This window comes from Phoenix dactylifera, unplaced genomic scaffold (assembly GCF_009389715.1).
Source record: "Phoenix dactylifera cultivar Barhee BC4 unplaced genomic scaffold, palm_55x_up_171113_PBpolish2nd_filt_p 000100F, whole genome shotgun sequence".
Classification (NCBI taxonomy): domain Eukaryota; kingdom Viridiplantae; phylum Streptophyta; class Magnoliopsida; order Arecales; family Arecaceae; genus Phoenix; species Phoenix dactylifera.
Genome location: NW_024067682.1, coordinates 1,203,680 through 1,227,256, shown reverse-complemented (window position 1 = coordinate 1,227,256; position 23,577 = coordinate 1,203,680). Strand labels below are relative to the sequence as shown.

The following is a 23,577-nucleotide window of genomic DNA, read 5'->3' as shown; positions in this document are numbered from 1 at the left end:
GTGATTTGGGTCAAGTTCGGTTCGGTCCATTTATAACCCAGTTTGTATCCAAAAAATTTGGATCCGGGTTGGATCTAGGTCGGATCCCTATACTTGTCATTTCCGGTGCTTGGTTTCTTTTTCAATGAATGAAAAATCTAAAAAATAGGTTATACAGGACCATGCAAGTAAAAGTGCCCAAGCATCAAGGATTGATGCCATTACAAATTAACCTATTAATAATAGGCTAAATCTTGTTAGCTATAAGAAAAATTTTCTGTTTATATATGCAATACTTTTTTTTAGTAGAAAAGAATTGCATCTATGCTAATTCTTTTTACTTAGTAGTGATACCCCCTGAATTTATTAGAATGCATGTACTACTATTTTTTCTAACCATACTACTAGAAAAATATACATGGGTCAAAATGAGGAATATAGTTTTAATAATGACATATGACAAAGTTCAACAATTAGAAAGGTCTCCCATCTTCTTCCATATGGCAAAATTATACTCTATTTTGCCTTCATTAGTTTGAAATTCCTTTTTAGGAGAATGGTGTTACCATATAATGTAACCAAACTTAAGCTTTAATGTAAAATTCATGACATTCATTTGTACACATAAACAATCTTTTCCATTCCTCATCCTCAAACATAAGAAGAAATTAGAGGAATAGTGAGTTAGAAGCCCTTGAGCACCTCCATGGGCCCTAGCAGTGTATCGGGTTCAAGTCAGGCCGGGTGGGGTCATAGGATAAGAAATCCCAAATTGCTTCAAAAATCAAACGGGTCAGGTTGGAATTTAGTAAATCCAGACCTGACTTGAAAAATGAAACGAATCTAATTTTAGAACTTGACTCAGCCTCACAGATTCTTTAAATTAGGTCGAATCGAGTTTAAACAGATCGGGTCACGGGTCAACCCGACTCATTGGCAACCTTACCTAGGAGATTGTATATTGGCGACCATAGTGCTATTAATAAGAATATTCACCCTCTTCTAAGCTCCTATACTTTGAGTTGCGAGGTTTGAGGTAGACAATCTTGGAACGTACCGTCATGCCTTTGGGATCTTGCATAGCTCTTCAAGGCTTCAACTTAGAATGCCGCTACATATAATATACACAAAGATCTTTATCTATAATCTTTCAAGAACTCAGAGAAGAGAAATCCTAGTTGAACATAGGGATAATGGTGAGATCAAAAGTCCAAGTCACGAGTACCCCATACCCAGCGACTTTACGAACTCAACCCAAATTTTTAAATCACAAGATATCAATTATTTGAATGTGCACTAAATAGATGGGACAAAGATGAACGGAGACATGGTTTGTTATGATAAGTCAAGAAATTTGGAGGAAATTCTGATTTATGAAGATCTTAGCTGATATTCTAGAACCAAGATGCCAAAATCTTGGGACCAATACAGTAAATCCAAGACTACAACTATATCTAAATATTGATTTCAAAATTTATCAGCTAATAGAACTCATTTAAAGAAAAAATGCTTAAAAAATATCGTCTGACTTCTCGAATTATTTTAAATATTGATATTCTAGTTCAAATCGGCTGGTGAAAGCCCAGAATTATTTTATGGGAAATTGAGCTCTTGCGCAAAATGAAAATCTTGATATTTTATGGGCTATCATCTCCCTATCAGCACGGTGTAATAAAGCCCAGAATTTTTTCGTGGACTGCGAAAGCCCAAAAATCGGAAGAGACGGCCGGATTCACGCCTATGATACGCTAAAGCATCACAAGATTTCTCATGTCCGGAAATTTTATAATATACCCCCCGTTTTTCTGCATCCACACCCCGCTCCTCCCATCGCACGAACCAACTTCAAGAGCGAGAGCAAGCTCAGCGGAGTACACCATTAAAAAGCCAGTTGTAGCAATATAAGCCACATCAAAGAAATTACGCCCGTTCCTCCCGAAATCGGAAATACGCCCGTTTCTCCGAATCCGAGTCCGCTTGGGAAATCCGAGGACCCTGCGTCGTCCTTTTTACCTCTCCGCGTCTCCCCGGCCTCTCACGATCCAAACCCTAACCCTAACCCCCAAAATCTTAGTTCAAGAAGGGCAAGAAAGGCAGGCGAGAGAGCGAGCGAGAGAGGCCGATTCGGGCTTCGATGGAGGAGGAGAGGCTTCATTCCTCGCGGGAGAACCCTAGATTCCCTCCGGGGGACCGGCCCCCACGGCTGGCGGCGGCAGCGGAGCAACAGCCCCTGCCGGCCTCGCGGCCGCCGCCGTCGATCCTCGACCGGTTCCGTGCCATGCTCCGGGAGAGGGAGGAGGAGCTGCGGGAGGCCACCGGCGAGGACCCGCCCCCGTCCCCGCCCCCGCCCCATACCGCCGGCGAGATCGTCCGTCTCTACAAGGAGCTCCTCTCGGAGCTTACCTTCAACTCGAAGCCAATCATCACCGATCTCTCCATCATCGCCGGGCAGCATTCCCAGTTCGCAGAGGGGATCGCCAACGCCATCTGTGCGCGGATTCTTGAGGTCGGTCTTTTGAATTCTTGGTGTTCTTGATTCCAATTGTTGCCTGCTCCATTGGTTTCTTGTACGATTTGATCATGGTAATTTGTCCGGTTTGGTCAACATACCTTGCGCATGATGTTGAGATTTTTGGTTTATCGCAGAACTTGTGTGGTTGATGGAAAATTTTGATGTTTTCTCTTGGTGTATTGATTCTTGTGAACTATATCATTTGCTGTTTTAATTATTATGCTGATAACTTTCTTTTTCTAAATAAATTTCGATGAATACAGTGCTCTTTCGGCACAAAGAAGCGATGCAATTATAGTGCAAAACACACACCTTTTCAGTTTTATGCATGATTTAATCAAACATAATGCTGAACTGAAGTGCAAACTTAGTATGCATCATAATTGGAAACCATAACACGCTTGGTTCAAGTAATGTAGATATTTTTTCCAGAGTATGGTTACAGCTGCTGCTATCTTTTTTTTTTTTTTCAATTGCTACTAATATGCAATGAGGTTCTTACATTGTTATATTTTCAGGTCCCTGTAGATCAAAAATTACCCTCATTGTATCTTCTGGATAGTATTGTGAAGAACATTGGTCGTGATTATGTGAGATATTTTGCAGCTCGCCTCCCCAAGGTGACCATTCTGTTCTATCATTCTGATATCCTTTTACCCTGGATATTCAGTTCTTGTGCCAAAATTTTGAACTTTTGAGTTAGGCACCAGCAGGAATCCAGTTCACATATCTAATGTTGCATTGTGGTTATTTTCATAATTATGCTCCTTTAATCCTACATATTTAAACAAACACTTTAAATTCAATATCTACAAAATCCTGAAGCCTACTTAGTATTGAACTTTTTTATTGTCTGATTTTCTTAATTTATTATTTCAACCATAAGTTTCTATGCCATTGCTTTTCCTTTATTATTTTTCTGATTTTTATTGCTTATGATTGGAATTAAGAGAATATCATTGTGTAATTTTGGGGTCTCGTTTTTTGTGCATTGCAAGGTGTTTTGTGAGGCATATAATCAAGTCCATCCCACCCAGTATCCTTCCATGCGCCACCTTTTTGGGACTTGGTTCCAGGTCTTCCCTTTATCAGTACTTCGTAAGATTGAGGATGAACTCCAATTTTCTCCTACCGAGAACAAACAATCATCAGGAATGTCAAGTACAAGGCACTCTGAATCTCCATCTTCTCGTCCATCTCATGGCATTCATGTAAATCCTAAGTACCTAGAAGCACGACAGCAGTTGAAACATCCAACTTTGGTAAGATCTATTTGCCTATGTCACCATACCATCTACTAATGTTTTTGAGAAATATCTACTTAGTCTACTCATGGTTAAAGAGATGTAAAATGCTCTAAATTTTTTGATAGTCAGAAGAGTTTCTATCTATGAGATAAGGAGCTAACTAGAAAGTAATTGTCCATCCCTTTGGGCAACTAGGTTAGGATTCTTCAATTATTCTTTAACAGTAATTAATATAGGTATGGAACCACATACATGGTGAATTATGTTAGGTCCAAATCCTCGTGGGGATAGGGGCCTGCATTAGGGGTGGCAATCGGGTCGGGTCGAACATAAACGGGTCGGGTCAGAACATCGTAAACGTGAACTCGATCTGAACCCGACCTGTTTATTAAACAGGTCAGGAATTACAACTTGAACCTATCATGTTTAATAAACAAGTAATCCGATCTGATCCGTTTAACCTATTTAATAAATAGGTAACCTGTTTGCCCAATCCGACTCGATCTGTTTAACCTGTTTAGCCTAATTCATCTTGACCCGACTTGTTTTAACCTATATTCAGAGAAAAAACCAAGAACAAACACGCAGAACTTCAAAAAAATTCCACGATTTCTTCCTCGCGGACCATATCTGCTACTCCTAACGCAAAGACCAAACATTACCGTAAATAAACAGAAGAAAATAGAAGAGGCCGACCTTTTCCGGAAGGGGTGCCGTGCTTCCCTCGTCCTCCCCATCGGGGAGCTTATCGGTGCTCCTTGCCCCACTATCGCCGTCATCCATCTTCCTTTCGCCGACCTCTTCCTTAATCCCGTCCTCAACCAACCCTCCGACCTCACCCTCGCCCTCCAGAAACCTGATCTCCTCCCTCGGCTCGGCGGACGTGTTCACTGGGTTCTCATTCACCGGAGGCGCCTTGTTCCTCAACGCCCTCCTCCTCCTAGCGGCGGTCGGCCTCTTAGCCTGGACTATCGGGTTCGCTTGTACTCGACCTTTCTGCACTCTGCTACAGAGCTCCGGCAGCCTTCATCCATCCAACCTCATGCTGGAAAAATCCTATATCTCTCGGATTCTTGAAACCCTATCTCGCTGACGAGGAAGAGAAGAAATCCGGAGGAACTCGAGTGACGACGACGAGAGCGCCAATCGGGCGTGGCGATGGGTTCCGATCGAAGATTCGATGATAAAGAAACGATTCAATCGCCTCTTTGGAAGGATCGGGGGGCTAGGATTCCCGTGTGGGGGAGTGCCTTCAAGGGTTTGCAGGTGATGATGAACAGAGGAAAGGGGGAAACTGTGGCCGTGACTCGTAAGGGATACGGAAATATTTATAGGTTAAACGGGTTAAACGGGTCAGACATCTAAAATATGTATCCGATCTAATTAATAAACAGGTTAAACGTGTCAACATGTTTACGACTATAACCTGTTTAGGCCAAATTCAAACCTGTTTATGGCGGGTCGAATACGGGTCGGGTTGGCGGGTCGGGTCATATTTTGCCGCCCCTCGGCTTGCTACCACCGACAAAGGAATTTATTGGTTATTTTGTTTCTCATTCCCCTTGAGTAATACATAAACACTTGCGATCAAGCTTGCCTTGGTAATACTTGCAAATTTGCTACACAACTTAGATTAATTGAGTAAAGGTTAGGGTAAAGTCAAAGGGATAAAAAAGGTGATCATGCAAGGTCTTATAAGTGATACGATGATGTTATTAAATGTGGAGTTGTAGACCCTATTGAAGATAGTAGGAGCGGTTGAGAGACAGGAAGAGAAACAAGTAGGAGTAAAAGAATGGGATCTGAAAACTATGTGCTAGAGGCCCATCTTCAAGTAGGAGATGGTGAAGTAGGATATGCAAAGCCAATTATTATAGATGAAGTGACTCCGATTCTTTATGTTAACCTAGACATTCCAAATCAAACTTGTACTCTAAGCCCTGTCCTCTATCTTATGTTTATGATTGTTGAAAAAAGAAAAGTGTTAGACCTCACTGCTGCATTCCTGACTGCTGATGGGGCAGTTAGTGAATGCTGATGTCATGCTCTGGAAATGATCCAGTTGCAACTGACACCCAGCCACACCCAGCCACTGCATGTATGCACTGCTCCCTGATTCTCACATGGGTCTGGAGAACTAAGCAGGAAATGAGTGGAGATGTGTAGCCGTAGACTAAAAATCATCCTTCATGTTCATTTATACTCGCAAGAAACCAGCTCTTTACATGAAAGGGCGGCAAGAAATATCTGAGCTCTCTTTTTCTGGGATCTGCAACCATTTATTCATTTTTTTTTTTAATTGACTGAGTATCAGCTGTTGTGATGCAGATGTGTGCAGCAGACGGTCATGATAAGGTGCATACTACTGATTTTGATGGGGAGCGAATGGAGGGACGTGCATCAGAGGGCTCGAAAGGATGGCAAGGAGCTTCTCCAAAATTTCATGTGCAGTTCCAAGCCCTCTCTTCGTGATTCTCCTTATATCTCTTAACAAATTGTTGAAACTTTTTCATTCATTATTTTAAGCTTGAGGTGCAAACTGATAAATAAAACTGATGATGACTTGTAGTTGTGGGCTATACAAGTACATAGAAAGTCATCTTTGCCTTGCACATGTTTCTTTTCCCTTGTGTTTGGAAATTGAATACAGCTTAATCATTTCTAGAAATGCAAAGGATGAACATGACAAAAGCAAAAAAAGAAGACAGATGAAGGAAATGGTTGCCCCTACTATGTTTTCTCATCTTCAAGGAACTAACGCAATAGAAGAACCCTGTTATCCTCAAAGTTAAAGCAAAATGAGAAGATGGAAGGAAACAGATTCCTCGTTGAACTTCAAGGAAGTGGATTCCCTTAAAAAAGAATAGTAGGAAATGATTGAGGACCTGTTGAGTAGTTGGTTTCCTTCAAGCCAGGTTTCATGAACCATTCGTAGTTTATTTGAGAAAGAGTCTCAGACAATAAGTTACCTCCTCATTTGGGAAATAGTTCAACATACCAATGCATTCATGATTCATATTATAAACCTCAATCTAATGGAGTGAATCTCACTTGAATCATTTCCAGCAAGTACAATGAATTTTGGAAGAATTTTTTTTTCTTGATTTTATTGCTTCCTTGATGGCATAGAGTTAGAAACTCCTCTAGACATGCTTGTACATCTTGTTGATACCACATGATATGTATTTTACTATAAGAATGAGGCAGTTGCGTAGAAGAGATGAAGTTTTTCATGAAAACAAGCTTGGTGGTTCTTCTACGAAACTTTTTGCACCTATTACAGAAATTTGTTTTCAAATGATAAGGTTAAATAGGCCTCAATTTTATTGTTGATAAATAATGGTGCAATAAAGCTTTCAAAATAGTTGACTTCTGAAGACTGTTTTGCAACTAAATTTTTCTTTATCATTTATTCCTTTTGTTGCATTCATCTCATCAAGATCATTGTTTACTTGGTGATGCATCATACTGTGTGAGAGAGGTTTGATGAATGGTGTAAATTAAATAACAAAAACTACAGAAAGTTTGGCTGAAATAGGGAGGAGAAATAGAGAGGTCCAACTGAGAGGTAAGAATACCAAGTGGAGTCTGCATGAACAGCAGGTGTTTATAAATGTAACAGATGGGAGGGGAAAATTTTAGCTTTGCATTAAGCTGTGAAATTTTGTGAAGCAGCTACTTAAGTTGTTGATGTTGTTGTTGTTATGCTGAAAACTATTATCTTTTATGTTCGTTTTGATTACTCAGAAATTTCCTCACTATGGAATTCATAACCCACGAGTATTTCATAGTTTAAGTCTTAAAATTCTTGCATAGAAATGTATGGACAAGAAGTGGGTCTTTGTTGTCTTCTTGTTTGACTCATTGCAACTATAATATAGTTTGACAATGTTGTTATCTTCACAGGACATTGAACACGTTAGAGGAGTTTCTTCCAGTTTACAAGTTTATGGGAAGAAATCTTCCATGCAATGCAGTGAGTACAATATTGATCATCCTGAGGTGCTTCCTGCACGACCAGGGGTAGCAAGAACAGGTTCACCACAAACTGCAGCCACATGCACAGCCTCCATGGTTGAAGTGGAAGGTCCAACTCGTCAATTAAAGATCAAGATTTCAAGGCCTTCACCACCTCCAATAATTGGACCACGAAAGTCTATATCACCACCCGTTGACAGATTCTCAAGAGATACCTCTCCCAGGAGGATGCGTGAAAGGGCTTCTCCATCTCATTCAGGATTTGTATATGGACCTGGCAGAGGGACTAGTCAGAATGGTTGGCTTGAGAGGAGACGGCCTTTTGATGATGGTGCCCAGCAAATACAAGCTTCCATGGCATTCAACCTTAATAATGGATATGCCAAGCAGCGCTCAAGAGAACTCATTGATGCATATGGAAATTATACAGGGAAAAGTTTTTCTCTTGAAAAGCTTCCAAAGGTACCACGGCTTGATGTGAATAGCGTGGCCAGTGAGAGAGCTTCTAGAAAATGGAAGAATTCTGAGGAAGAAGAGTATGTTTGGGAGGATATGAGCCCAACTTTATCTGATCGAAGCAGAAGAAACAGCCTGCCACCCTTTGGGCCCAGTACTGGAAGCTTGAGCACAAGAGCTGGTTTAACTAGACCAGATGCTTCGCTGCTGGATCATGATTCTGGAAGGCGCAGTTGGCCTGGCCAAGCTCAGCTGCCTGCAGTTGGTGATCCTGCTAATACCATTGAAGATAGGATACCTGTATTTGGTGTATGGTTCTTGGCTTTTTATTCTGCATCGTTATTTTAGTACTGTTGCCATTAAAAGAAGTATCTAGGTCCTTAGTTCTAGCTATATATTCAAGCCTGCCCTGTCATTAAAATTTTTGAGATCTAATAGTAGTAGATAAATTGCAGTCAGCGTACATCCTTAATATGGTCAGATTGCATGGTTCCTTGGTCTATCTGCAGCTCATAAATATATTCTTGTTTAGATGTGGAAGGATCTTTGTATGCAATTTCTATCATGTGATAAGATCTTTTTTTATAATGGTTTGATTTAAGTCCATTATATTTGACAATAGTCAAAATCAAGATTTGTCGTCTCGGTACTAGATCCTTTACTGGTACTAGATCTTGTACCAATACCATCCTATTACAGTGTCGGTATGCGGTACGGTATGAGACGACGAGACGTACCTAATGTTAGTATGGTACAAGACTGCATATTGGTACAGTATAGTTTCAACCGGTACGACTAACCTTGGTCAAAATGCTAATTCTCTTTATTGACAAATTCTATGAACTTTGGCAGAATCATCTGTATGCATGCTTTAGGGTTAGGCATGTGTTATCTTGGTGGTTTCAAGATACTTGGCTTATGAAGAAATATTTAATTCCTTCTTTTTATTTTCTTTGCTTTATGCAATGAAAGGTTAGATAATTACCATCATTTTGAACATTCTACAGCGTTTTGATCTCACCCTAAGCATCTGTTTCATACTTTTGTAATTGTATTTTGTAAGTTTTTTTTGCCCTTTTTGTCTCCACTTCAAACATCAAATTGGTTGCTAGTTCAAATTTACTGAGTTCTTTTGCAATGCCTTTGATTGATTTAGCTATTATTAATAAACCATCTTGAATAGTTGGACTTACAGTTTTGGGTAACATATTCTTGCAGCCAGCTCATGGATCAATGAATAGGAAGTACTTGGATAGCACAGTAAGTCAGAATGATTGGTTGCCACCCTATCAGGGTTCTCACCACACTCATGAGCCTCGAAAGTTGCCATACATGTTTCCAAAGTCTTCACAGCATAACCTTAGTCCACGATCACGAAGAAGGGCTCATCAGATGCCTGTTGCAGCAAGTGGAATAACATCTTTAGTCAGCAATAAATTGCCCAGTCCATATGAACATACAACAGATATGGAAGTGCCATTTTCGAGGTTATCAAGCTCCCATTCTGACCCTTTTGATGTGGACACATCCACATTAGAGAGGCATTTGGCACAAAGACCACATTCGCCCCCTCCTCCTCCAATTGTACGGCCTTCTGTTCATAATAATCAGCAGCTGCCTCTACTACCTATTCCTCCAAATCAAAAGCAGTTGAAAAGTCCTTTTGATGATGTGGAAGCTCACAAGCCTATACCAAACCAAAGGCCAGAATCATTTTTGTATTTGTCTCAGTATCAGAATGACACTGCTGATAGAAAAACATTGAACTCAAATAAGTTACTCCAAGTACCATATCAACAGCCTGGCTTAGCTCATTCAAATCAACAGAGTCAGGAACAAGGCACTACTATGCAAATTCAGTCTCAGAAGTCTAACGGAAGCATTATTCTGCCTGCGTCAGCTCAGCTTTCATCTCAAATGGTTGCTCAGCCCTTAAATCATGTACCTAACCACTTATCTGGGCTACCTTCTGTGGGAGTGAACAGTATGCCTGATACCTCTTTACATGTAAATGCAAGTGTTTTACCCCCTTTGCCTCCAGGACCACCTCCTGCCTCATCACAGATGGGACCTGTGTTGCAAAATACTGGCTCTATGATATCTAGCTCGCCTGCGGGTGCATTTTCAGGCCTGATTAGTACTCTTATGGCACAGGGTTTGATTTCATTGACACCACCAGCCCAATCTCAGGTGCCACAATTTGTGACTTATCTTCTTTATTTTGTGTCGTTGTATGCTTTTCTCTGATTTAGGGTAAATAACTGCTAGGTTTTTTAACCATACAATCTAATTGTACAGGATTCTGTTGGAGTTGAATTTAATGCTGAACTTCTTAAGGTGCGACATGAATCTGTGATTAATGCTTTGTATACTGATCTTCCAAGGCAATGCACAACATGTGGCTTGCGTTTCAAGTGCCAAGAAGAGCACAGCAGTCACATGGATTGGCATGTGACTAAAAACCGAATGTCTAAGAATCGTAAGCAAAAGCCATCTCGCAAATGGTTTGTAAGTGCAAAGGAATGGCTTAGTGGGGCAGAAACACTTGGAAATGATGTTGTTCCTGGCTTTTTGCCTACCGAAACTGTTACAGAGAAGAGGGAAGATAAAGAAATGGCAGTCCCGGCAGATGAAAATCAGAATGTGTGTGCATTATGCGGGGAGCCTTTTGAGGATTTTTATAGTGATGAGGCTGAGGAGTGGATGTACAGAGGGGCTGTATATTTGTATGCTCGAGATGGATATACTGAAGGTTTAGACAGGTCTCAATTGGGCCCCATTGTCCATGCCAAGTGCAGGTCAGAGTCCAAGGAAGGATCTGGACAAGCTTAAGGGGTAAGTGATTTTTTTTTTTTAAATTTTCATGTTGAATGGGCTGTTAGAATTAAGTTGGCATAGCTAGAAGTCCTTGGTAAAAATAAATCATGAGTATGCATCCTTAAAACTGACATTGATTTAGCCTGTTCATGGTTATGATTATGCTTATTGCGTATTTCCTTGCAATTCAATATGGACTTCTAGGAATCTTGTATCTCGATTAAATTAAAAACAACTAAAGTGCATGCATTAGTTATATTTTTTATTTGATTCTGTATGAAGTAATGAACTTACATGGGAATTCACCATCTATAAATCTGAAGAATATTATCCCTTATTTTCCTAGGACCAAACTAACATCCATGACAATCTATTATGTTATCTTTTTACTGGTTATAATTTTTAATGTTTTGTTGACTTTTGTTTAACCTATTTGAAATGTTCTCTTCTTCTTCTTTATATTTGCACAACCTTTCAGGATAGTTGGCAATGTTACCTTGCTGCTCATGTCTATCCTGTAAAATCTGTGTCAACACGTATCTGCAAGTTGGATACGCATTAGACACTTTCAGTATGTATCAGATTCTTGGTTTGTGGTTATGTAGGATCAAGTGATTTTAACGGGTGGAATGTAGCTCTCACATATCTCACGATAATTGAAAATGGTATTTATGTATTCTTGGAGGACGGAGGCGTTAAAAGCGTGTGAAATATCATGTGACTTTTGTTCTTGAGCTAGGTTTGGAAGTTCTATTAGGAAGATGTATTTCCATGCAAGAGAAAATAAAGATGGCAAATAATCAATATTATATTTTTTATGATTTTTTATGCATTACCACTATTTAAGGTCTTTGAATCATTACCAAATTTACTAGAATCATAACAATATTTACTAGCACTAAACCTTCTTTATCAGTGTTACCCCGGATATGGAAGATTTGGGGTCTCCTGTCACGTCCCCACCTTAGTAGCCTGAATTTTCTACCTATGGCGATGCACTTCTTTGGAATCTTCCCAACAATCTCCAACTTGCACCTACTTTTATGTGCTTCTTTACTAAAGTATTTGCTTCCTTGCACCTGCAACCCTTCTAGATTCTGGCAACAAAGATCCCCACCTTGATACAACACGGCACATGGGTCATGGTTGTGACAAACTGTGGACACATTTATATCATAGTTCCCATGGCTTGCCTTAACCAATAATGGGGTGAGGGCCAGCCCCCCAGGGGGGGTGGGGGGGTGGGAAAGATCCAATGTGGTTCAAATGACACAAAGGAGGAGGAAATGAAAAGAAAAAAAAAAGGATATTGTATACTCACATCCAAGCTGGAAAATGGTGAAAAAAAAAGGGATGTGTTTGCCTTGGCCATGATTATGTCCCTCTTAGTGCTAGGTGGGAAGGGGAAAGAAGAAAAGGCACTCGCATAAGCCTTGAAGCCTTTCTCCTTATCATCTTTTAAGCTTTTTAGCTGCTGTTGCAATCAATTTCTCCTCTCTCATGTTTTTCCTTCCTGTGATCTTTGCTGAACCAGCAAGGCGAGGAGGCATGCTTGTTACCCTTTCTTAGCTGACCCACAGGAGGTTGTTCCCAACCCCTCCTGAAAGAATCCTCCACTCTTTTGCCCCTTCACTCCTTTATCTTGATTTCAGTGTGTCCTTTGGAATTGTTGTGTATATAAGGACATGAGTGTATGTTGACATTTTTATGCACACCTAGATATATTTATACGCATGCATGGATACAAACATGTGTATATGGCCATTCTCTTGTGTCTGAGTTTTTTATGGTTGCTATCTAAGATTTTTCTTAACACTTGGACACCCCTTTTTTGTGAGAAGGGAAGGAGACCTACCCAAATCATAATTACCTAGATCCAGATTTTTGGGGATGTGCCATCTGAGAATTAAACCTAGAATTACTGGTTGCTAAGTAGAGGGGTGTGACCGCTGGGGCAAGCCCCAGTTCACACCCTTAGACACTTGACTTCAGTGTAACATATCTAGGCAACAATGTTTTGAACATATATGCTACCACTTTTATTTGTGTAACCAAGAGTGGCATTGTAGTGGTTATCTGAGATAAAACATATAAAATGAAAGAACAATCAAGATACCTTTTTACATATTCCATTCTAGAATATAATAATTAATTAAATACTTGAATTAAAACTGTGATTTTCTCCCATGAGTTGGATACATTTCTGAATCTGACTCTTGTTCTTTGTCTGTGCTATGCTAATAGTTATTTTAATATGGATAATGTAGATGTTATATAGATTAGAACCATTTAGTAACTTAAAGATGTTCTAGTTGCAAATTGTGAAGTTTATTTACCAACCACCCCCATCTTTTTTTCTTTGCATCTGTCCACCCACATGCTGAAAATCTAGAAAACTACTAGAATAACCTTTTGGAAATAATTTTGTTTTTTGTAACTTAGTGGCATCAGAAGTTAGCTTATTTATTAGTGGTTTGTCTAGGGAACCTGCTTTACTCTTATGAGGGAAACAAGTGGATCATCCACATGTGAAGAGAATAAGATTCTATTATTGTTGCCATGTTAATTGATTTGACTGTAAACAATGAAAAATATAGAAATAGGTATTTTCTTTTTCTAAACTGGAGGAGCATTGGAATTGTTTACATGTGAAATGCTTTTTAGTATCTCCTTTCATTTGTTTGAATTGTCTAGAGCTCTAATGATTCATGTTTCAAGTCGAGTTCAGCATGTGGTTTTACAATGCGGCAGAAAGTTAGGTAGAAACCCAGCCCATTAGTCATTAAATGTAAGTCCCTTTGTGCATGGTTTGCTGCAAAGGCATACTAAGAAAGTAACAGCATCTTGGTTATGCTTTTCTACCTTTCTTCTTGATGTAAGCTAACTCTGAGGAAGCTGAATAAGCAAAACAACATTAACTGTACAAGGTTTTTAGGGGTTATATTTCAAGTCTATTTGATTGAAGGTGGATGTGAATTTATGTCGGGATAATATAATTCTTGACCTATCTGTTGAGATTTAAATGGCTTTAAACCATCCTGTTGCTTAGATCGGATCTGGTCATGATATCTAGATCTCTATTATGGATCATTTGGTCTTTTAGCTTATATCATTCAACTGAATATGTGGTGGAGATGGGACCCGTGGAGAATGAAATTAGTTGTTTGTCCAAGGATCTTGCATTACAGCAGTAGAGGTTATGGTTTACCTTGTCTCTAGAAACAAGAAATTTCACTTTTATCGTGCCATATGTAGTTCAACTGTAGAATGAGGAGCTTTTGTTTCTTCCATGAAGCAAGGGTACAAAGTGGATGCTTATGTAGACTGGATGATGTAATGATGGCAGCGATGGCGATGGCTATAGAAATTTGTTTACTTTGTGAGGGATGCTCAATCAAGTTGTTGCCTTTGATGGTGTTGCGACTTGCCACAAATATTTTGCATTAATCGATTATGTGCCATGCACATGCAAGAATACATTATTCTGTACGTCAACTATTGAGCGACTTTCCTTTCGTTTGATTATATTTATTTTTTAAATTTTTTTATTCTAATATTGGAGTAAATTGAAAATGGAATTTGTCAAAGTTTTTTGGCAAAATTTTCTGCATTCAATTATTTAGAGAAGTATTTATATGGGGTCTAATCCTAGTACCAAAAAAAGAGAACTTCATAGTACACAGCCACAACTAGCACGCCATGTGACAAGAGGGGTTTGGTTTAATTCACAATGTTTGTTCGATTAATGACAGATTCTGTCAGAATGCTGTTACAATGACTGTTATCATGATCGTTAGTTTAATAATAAATAATTCCTAATCAGATTGGTTGGGCCAAATGATGGCCATCACAACAATTATTACGGTCAATAACAATTTCAATAAGGTTTGTTATATCAAAATAACGCTGTTACTTGAACCCTAGGGGAAAAAGGAGTAAAACATGACATCATTATTTTTCTGTTATTTTCTGTTACAATGTTGATATAATGACCATTATCACAGCTATTTTTCTAATCGTAAGTAGCTCCGAGTCCCATAGTTTGGTGTAGATAATGACCATTATAACCATTATAATGGTCAATACTGGTTCAGGTAATGGCTGTTATAATGGAATAATTTTGTTACTGATGCCTTACCTTGGGGGAAAGGAAGGAGTTAGATATAACATCTTTTTTTTAAGCTATTGTCTGCTATTTTTTTAATTATAAGGGCTTTTATCACAGTTGCTGTTTTAATAAAAGATAACTCTAAATGACATAGGTTGGGGCAAATAAAGGCCATTATAACATTCAATAACAATTTTGATAAGATCTTTTATAACTGAAAACATTGTTATTGAAATATTGGGTGAAAGGAAGTAAAATAAAATAAGGGAGAAAAGGAGAGAGAAACAAAAGGAATAAAATAAAGAGAAATGATCTGGGGGTTCCAACCTAAGGGAAAAAAATAGAAGCGGCATTTCTAGAGAACTTTAGAAAAAGATGGTTTTGAAAATAGGTTGACAGATGGGAAGAAAGGATATGATTGAAATTTTGGCATTTTTTAGATCTCAGACTTTTATATGTAGTAAGATATGAAGGCCTCTAGTTTGCATGAGATATCTTTATAATTGATGGTCGATGGTTATGACACTTAGCTTGGCTTCATTTGGTTTTGGGGTGTAATTGATTTGGTGTTTTAGTGGTGACAGGACCGCTGCATTACCTTGAATGGGCTTTGTATAGGAAGGCTAGTTAGTGAGTTTGTTTTCGGCTGAGGTATTATTAAAATTCAGATGATAACAAATTGGGAGTCTTAGATGATGACTTGATGAGATCATGTGGGAGGTTTTCTGGTGGTAGGGGGAGGTTACAAGAACAATGTAATATGAAGCTAGGAGTTCAGATAAACTATCAAGCATTCATGTATTGTGCATCATGCTTGCATCATTTGTGGGATGATTGATGCAATCAAGATAGAAGATCACATATTAGCAGAAAAGAGTGGGAGGTTTTTGGGTGCTAGAAAGACCTGTGTTGGGTCCTTATTTGCTGATTTTAGAAATTTGGGCTCTTGTAGCAAGTCATTTGAGAGGTGGCCGGGTATTCAGTGTCAAGGTTCAGATTATCAAGGTATGGTCCCATACGGATCAAATATGGTATGATGTTATACTAATGTAGCGGCTGCCATGACAAGCATGCTTTTTTGGTACATGGTGGTACAGGCTGTGATGAGAGCCGGTTTGAGCTGTAAATACTTAGTATTGCACCCCCTGCACTACCTCTGGGTTCCTGAAACATGTATTCTATGTTCTTATAATCCCAGTACTGAATTTTTGATCTATTCATGTGAAACAGCAATACACATGCACATGCTTTATGAAGTGGCATGATAGTGCATGAAGGGCAGGATGAGAGGATACCTCCAACTGCCATGTCAGTGCAAAAAGGGGGTGAACTAGTGGATTATTTTGACATTTTAAATAGAATTATTCTCCAGATATCCTACTTTTGGTAATGGTTTAGTTGGGAAAGCTTTAGTTTTTAAGCTTGTCTTTTAAAGTGATTTTGGTGGCTTACAATGTTGGGTTCCTGAGGAATATGTGCTTGCTAATTTTTGAATTTTTTCTTTTTAGTCAAGTCTTCTCTTACGATACTTAAGATTATTATAGTAGAGCTTAGAGTAATAGAAGGAAAAGGACTTGTTCTCTTAAGTTCTTTTTTTAACATATCAACAGTATCTGCTGTAATTGAGCTTACTTTTTGCAGAAGATTGCATCATTTTGGCCTGAAACTTCATGCTTTTTACTCACGGTTTCAACCCAAAATTCTGGTTTTCAGTAAATAGCTATAAATATTTTATTTGTAGTTTCTTTCTCAAGCTTTGAAATAAAAATCAGAAGTTAATTTGTAGTATAGAAAGATATAAAGCAAATCTTGGATGTTGTCTGGAAGGCCCAGTTAAATGCACTTGGAAAACCCAATTTCTAAAACTAGATTGTTTTTCATTTGTTTTGTAGTGACACGTTGACTTAGCCTGAGCTTTCAAATAAGAATTTTATTCCCTCTAAACAAATCATTAGTCGTCTTAGACATGTATTTTGTTTTAATGGAACAAAAAAAAATGCTGTGATAGTTGTTTCATTGCGTTAAAGAAATTAACACAATCCTAAAGACAAGCATAAAATTAAATAAAAAGATGTCACAGAGAGTTGCCCTCACTGTTGGTCATGTCAGTATGTTATTCACACATGTTCTGAAAAATTGTTTAGTGTCCTCGGACAAAGAGGACATCTGGTAGTGCCTTCTGTAGATATTTTTTAGAGAAATCATGTGCTAAACCCATAAAAGCAAGTCAAGATATCAAGATTTTGCCATGATTGCTATGGTTGACCATTTCTGATGGTTCCAACAGTTGATAACTCTGTTAGTTGGTACCTTTCTAAGCAAGAACCTGAGTGGTGGTGGTGAATAACCATCGTATTCTCAGAAAAAAAAAAAGAGAGAAAGAAGAAGAGAGACTACTTTCTGTGGCTATTATATTAATTTTAACGTAGCCACATTGGAGTCAATTTTTAATGTGACAGTATAATGAAGTGCTGTTGTGATCGAACATGTAACTTTGCGGTTATCCATCCGTAAGTGTACTTGGATTTCCAAGGCAAATGCACTGACAAATGGATCATTTTTGTTTTAATGTTAAAAGGATTCTATGTTCTCTCCTTTTTTTGGGTACATCTTCTATATTGTCTCTTTTTTTTGGTGAAAACGGCAATTCATATAGCTCTAAATTGAGTACATCCAGCCATATCAAAATAAAGTAACGAGTACAACGTAGAGGGAATATCTCCTGACGAAGTCCAGATGACCTCTCCGGAGTGCCGAGCGGCAAAGGAGGCGACCCAGTCTGCTGCACTGTTCGCCTCCCGAAAAACATGTGAAGCCTGGAAGACTCTCGCCTCCCGAGCCAATCTCCGAATCTCACGGATGAGAGGATGATCATCTCCATATCTGTCCACTCTCCGAATCCACTCTATCACCACAGAGGAATCTCCCTCAAGGCAAATGTGCTCAGCACGTAGTACCCGCCTCGCATAGGATATCCCCTCACAGGCAGCCCGTAGCTCCGCACCAACTACGGTAAATCCCGGCGCGCGGCGTCCACCAGCTGCTATCAAGCTGCCGAGATGGTCTCTGATAACAAAGCCAACTCCTCCTGACACCCCATCAGCCGACCTACTACCATCAAAATTCACTTTGAGATGACCAAGGGGTGGGGGTACCCAAGAGACTAGGGCGAACCTGGGCGCTGTGACAGCAGAAAGAGTACCCCAGGTGTCCCTGGCCATCTCAGAAGGAAAAATAACAGCAGCGGAAGAAACCTCCCTAGCAAGACGCATGGCTCTGTCCACCACCATCTGCGGGGGAAACCGCCTGCCCTCAAAAATGCCGGCATTCCTATCCAGCCAGATAGAATGAGCCAAATATGCCCCCTGGATCCCGGCCTCAACTGTGCTAGGCCGCCGTAAAGCCGCTCTCAACCAATGAATCAAGTCCTGTGTCGACTCGACTGAATGGGGTAACAGTGTGGGCGATCGACTCCAAATGCCCCTAGCTCTGGGGCACTGCAAAAGAACATGATCCATCGTCTCCTCAGTCTCCGTACACTCATGATAGCACTGAGTGATCCGCACCCCTCGCCGCGCCAGTAAGCTCCTGGTCGGTAGGCAGCCCCACGCTACCTTCCAGATGAAGAGCGCCACACGCGGGTGAATCCGCATCCTCCAGATCCAACCTCCCTCTATCTGTCGTACTGGCTCTCGGCTCAAAAAAGTATGGATATCCCTGGCTCGCACCTGCGATCGCCCTGTCGGCATCCAGACTAATCTGTCCGCCCCTCCCTGGGCAAAAATAGGTAGGGCCAGGATCCTCTCCGCCAACTGCTCCCCGAAAGCCTCCCTGATCAGCTCCATCCTCCAGTGGTCCCCCTCCGGCTCCATCAAGTCACTGACCCTGAGACCGGCTAACCTCGATGTGTCCACTGTAATCGGAAGTCTACTCATAGGCTGCTCCGTCACCCACCGGTCCTCCAACACATCAATAGATCGACCATCACCAATGGCCCATCTAATCGTCGGGAGCACCAACCCTGCTCTAGCACAAATCTCCCTCCATATCGGTGAGTGGCGTCGCCCCGACCGGGCACCCGGCACTGGATCGCCATACTTGGCCCTCATAAGTGAAGACCACATGCCATCAGGCTCCAACACCACTCTAGCAGCGTGTCGTGCAGCTAGAACCTCACGCCTCGCCATCAAGGACTGCACACCCAAGCCACCATATCTCGTCGGCTGACATACAACCTCCCAAGCCATAAGATGGATACCCCTTTTGCCTCCAGTCCTTCCCCAAATAAAATCCCTGAAGATCTGCTCAATATTCCTAACTGTAGCTGCCGGTATAAGAGAGTTAGATAATAAATAAATCGGGATCGAGGAAAGAACTGACCGTACCAATATAATCCTGCCCATCATGGAGAGAGAGTGTATCTGCCACCCCTCCAGCCTATGCCGGATGCTGATCTCAAGAGGGGTACAATCACTGCTGCGCAGACGCTGCCCAGAGATAGGGACTCCCAAATACCTTAACGTGCCCTCCTGCTCTCCCACCCCCAGAATCTCCAGTATAGCTGTCTTCACATCAGGTTTGGTCTTCGGGCTAAAACAAATCTATATTGTCTCTTCAGTATACGCTACTCTCTCTTGTGAAATCTTGATGACGCATAAGCTCTCATTCTAGCTGAATGATGCTTCAGTTGTAGAGCCTGTTTACTTTAATGCATTGTCAATCATTTGATGGTCTGTTTAGAATTGGAATTATCCAGGTGTTAAAAGTGTTTATTTTTTACTGTCTGCAGGGAGACAAATGACGTGATTAGCATAAAGGATTGCGGCTTAAATTAACTTAACCTGTAAATTACTTGGAGCATCGCAGGCCATTATGGTATGCACAGCTTTATCTTTTTCCCGCTAATGGTCAAGCCTGCGTACCATGGCTTCATGTTTAATATTGTACATTTAAAGTTGGCTTTCTGTAACTTACTCTGTCATCAAAGTGTATACCGTTCATGCATCTCCTTTTGCCCTCGCACATTTTGCTTTTTACATCAGGGATCTTGCAAGCTTTGGTCATTTTAGTTTTTTTCAGCCATGGGGTTAAAAGAAAGATACCTTAAATCACACAATGTCTTCATGTAATCTGGATCCTTCGCTGTTATCCATCCTCTTTATTTTGGGGTGGTTTGTTGCTGCTATTTTTCTGCCCCCTTTTTTCCTTTTATTAGAGTGGTTTGTAGGAGAATCAATAATTATTTGAGCAGGTAGCTTTCAGTGCCCTGTCAATCATTGATTTGGTGGGCCCAGATGCTTGAAAGAACAGGCTATGCATCTTCAGCCACACTAGCAGTAGCAGCAGCAAGTGGAACTTTGCTAATACCCTTCTTTTTCTATTCTTTTGTTCTCTCTCTCTCTCTCTCTCTCTCTCTCTATCTCTCTCTCTCTATCTCTATCTCTCGTGTTTAGGACCAGTATTAACTCTTGTAAGTGTACTTATGCTTTATCTTGGTGGTCTATGAGAGAAGCAGATTACTTAAAAACTCTCAATTTGCAGTATTGTATGGTCACATGAAGTATTCTTCCCTATTTACTGTCTCGACGAGCGTTAAAAAAACTGAATATTTCGCATTTTAATAGCTGTCAAAATTTTGATGCAAGGGTTTTTGGGCCATGTTCTGTGATAACATTCTATGGGGCACTGCCGGTTGATCATGATCTGCCAAAACTGGTTTTTGTTTTCCAATGTTGATGCTAGAGGGAAATCTTTGCAGGTGATGGGCTTATTGGTTGTGTTTTAGTAATTTATTCTCTCCAAAATTGCAACAGTAAGCTTTTGGTTGATGTGCATAATTTCAGCTTGACCGATTCAGGTTGTCTGGCCTAATGGATGAGTTGCTACATTTGGAGGCACAACCTTTCATGTTGTGATAACTTGCTGTGAATCTTCCACCTAGTATCCATATCAACTTTTTTTCAAAAAATAAAAAATACTTTTACACTATGCACTTGATTGAATGGAGCGACGAACGAGAAAATTTGGCTAGGATCTTGAAATGTTTAATCATCCAAGGCAATAATTGCAAGGGAGTGAGATGCATTGAGCCCGTTATGAGCATGATAGACTGGCGGTGCTTGTTGGATCTCGATGAAACAAAGTTTACGTTCAGTGCCGTTGTTGCTATTTTGTTGGAGGATATGTGTGGTGCTTTGAAAATGGCAATTAGGTAACCTTTTATTTTTTTTTCCTTTTCCCCTCCGCCCACCACTAGAGTAAGCTCTACAAGCGCATATTTAATACTTTAAATATGGAACATAGGAAAATGTGGAGTCCTAATGCATTTTTGAAAAAATAAATTCTCTAAAAGTAATATTCATGAGTTTATTCTCGATATCACAGTGACTTTGTGTCATTATTGTTGCCATCACTATTTCTACTATATTGTTCTTGCTATCATCATTGCATTCGCTACATTATTATCACCTCCTCCATACCATCATTTTGATCGTCGTCATCTTTTATGCACTGTCGTCCAGCTTGCCACCAGCATCACTGTCATCTTACCTAATTCCGTTCCATTCGAGCTAGATTTCTGCTATCATCACCATATTTATTTAATATATATATATATTTAAAAATTTAAAATATTTTTTAAATTTTTGTTTATTAAAATAAAATAAAAAAAGTGATGCCAAACTTCAGCTAAATGCTGGTAGTACCTGATTGTTTTTTTTGAGCTCGGCACGTGTGTGCTTTTTTTTTTTAATGGATGGGTCTTAATTCTGATACTTATCTCTACTTTTTTCTGATTCAAAGTGTGGGGATTTTGTTTAATTTAGTAACCCGGTATAAGGTTGGAGGTTGTGCCTTAACAAACCACCCACTTTAATCCAAAAGAAATAAAAACCCATCCACCCTCTCTAGTCGCTATGTAATAATATATCAAACCATCCGCGGTCTTCTCTAATTGAAATCGGTCACAAGTTTGGCATGTGGACACTATTCGGCCAATGGTAGTGATTAGGAGGTATGCGGAAAGCTCATTAAAAATTTGAGAATAATTTGGATTATTAGCAAAAATGGTTTGTTTTGGATTATTGGATTATATTACCCCTTTCAGATGGATGCACACATAAATATCTTAGTTGATGCACAAATGTATATAAGTGCTAAAAAAATTTTTATAAGTAGGTTTTTTTTTTTCTTGAGAGAGAGAGAAAAAGAGAATGAGAGGGCATCCATTTTTGATTCCGCTCTAGAACATAACCACTATGACAAACCATAGTTCAATATTTTTATTAGGCGGAAAGGTGGGGAAAAAAAAGATCTCTTAGAATTCATAATATCTCTTTTTAAAAAAGAATTTAAATGAAAATTTTTATCAAAATAGTGATTGGTCATTTTTATACAAAATCTCCTACAAAAGAATAAAAGAGTTTTAAAATATTATACACCTACATAAAATAAGATAAGTGCAATGAAAAGTAGTGAGTATATCATCACTACTAATGGCATACAATACCTTTCTAGCTCCACTCCTAGAACAGATTGAAGCTTCAACAATATGAGAAGCTCCTTGTGTGGCAAAAACTTTGAACCACTCCAATGTCAGGATTAGAGAGCACGGATCCTCTATGGTGTGCAGGCTGCATTGTAGAGTATAGTGCAGTGCTTAATGGCTGCTATTAGGATATGGAAGGTCATTAATCAACATGTGCCATATATGACACGGATTGCGCTTGGGAATTGTCTTGTTCGATAGCCTTCCATCTCCTGATAGCTGCCATCGAGAGCTACGCCGCACTCTGCGGTATAGTGTATGCACCATAGAGGATCTTGGTTGCATAATTGAAAGTCCACTTCTGCAAAATGGACAACTAAACTTAGTGACAATGACAACTTTGGTGGATGATGTACAACAATTGATAGGAGAGATAAAAAGTGAATACACAGGGAAACAAATACATCTACAGATTCTATGACCTACTTTTGTAGACAAATGTGTGGATCATATGCATAGTTGGAACGGTAGCTAAATGTAAGTAGAAGTCAATTAGTTTTTGATATAGCTGGAGCTTATCAACAGCACCATGTATGAACTATTCTGTATCTTTGACCCTTTGTATATACATTTGTATATACATGCATGTAGAGTTTCACTAGGATGCTTCTAAGAGTATTTGACTCGATATGCTTCCCAGTGGAAATCAATAAACATATTCTCAAAGTTAAATTCAGCAATATTGATCACGATGTAATATATTTAAAAAATATAACAAATAAAAATTATTTATTTTGGAGCACTCTAACCTATGCTTCTAGCCAACAAAAAAAAAAAAGAAGCAATATAGCTAGTGAGCAAAAAATATAGGATAAATATTTAATATGCAATTCTAAACCATTGATTTTGATCTAAATATTCCAAAATACATGCATATGCTAAACCTCAACTAATTGGATATTTGTACATTGTAGATCAAGCTAAAACATGATAT

General features: G+C 39.5%; 1 protein-coding gene across 2 annotated transcripts; it reads left to right on the top strand.

The window, feature by feature from the left end:
* Positions 1-1,927: 1,927 nt before the first annotated feature.
* On the top strand, positions 1,928-20,282 carry LOC103720837 (polyadenylation and cleavage factor homolog 4-like). Of its 2 annotated transcripts, XM_008810758.4 has the most exons (8): positions 1,928-2,485; positions 3,010-3,111; positions 3,490-3,753; positions 6,067-6,183; positions 7,645-8,481; positions 9,391-10,362; positions 10,471-11,007; positions 19,887-20,282. In XM_008810758.4, exons 1-7 carry the CDS (start codon positions 2,114-2,116, stop codon positions 11,002-11,004), a joined length of 3,198 nt encoding a protein of 1,065 aa, XP_008808980.1. In that variant the 5' UTR covers positions 1,928-2,113; the 3' UTR covers positions 11,005-11,007; positions 19,887-20,282. The 2 variants fall into 2 exon arrangements, with proteins under 2 accessions (XP_008808980.1, XP_008808984.1); XM_008810762.4 differs by lacking the exon at positions 3,490-3,753.
* Positions 20,283-23,577: the final 3,295 nt, after the last annotated feature.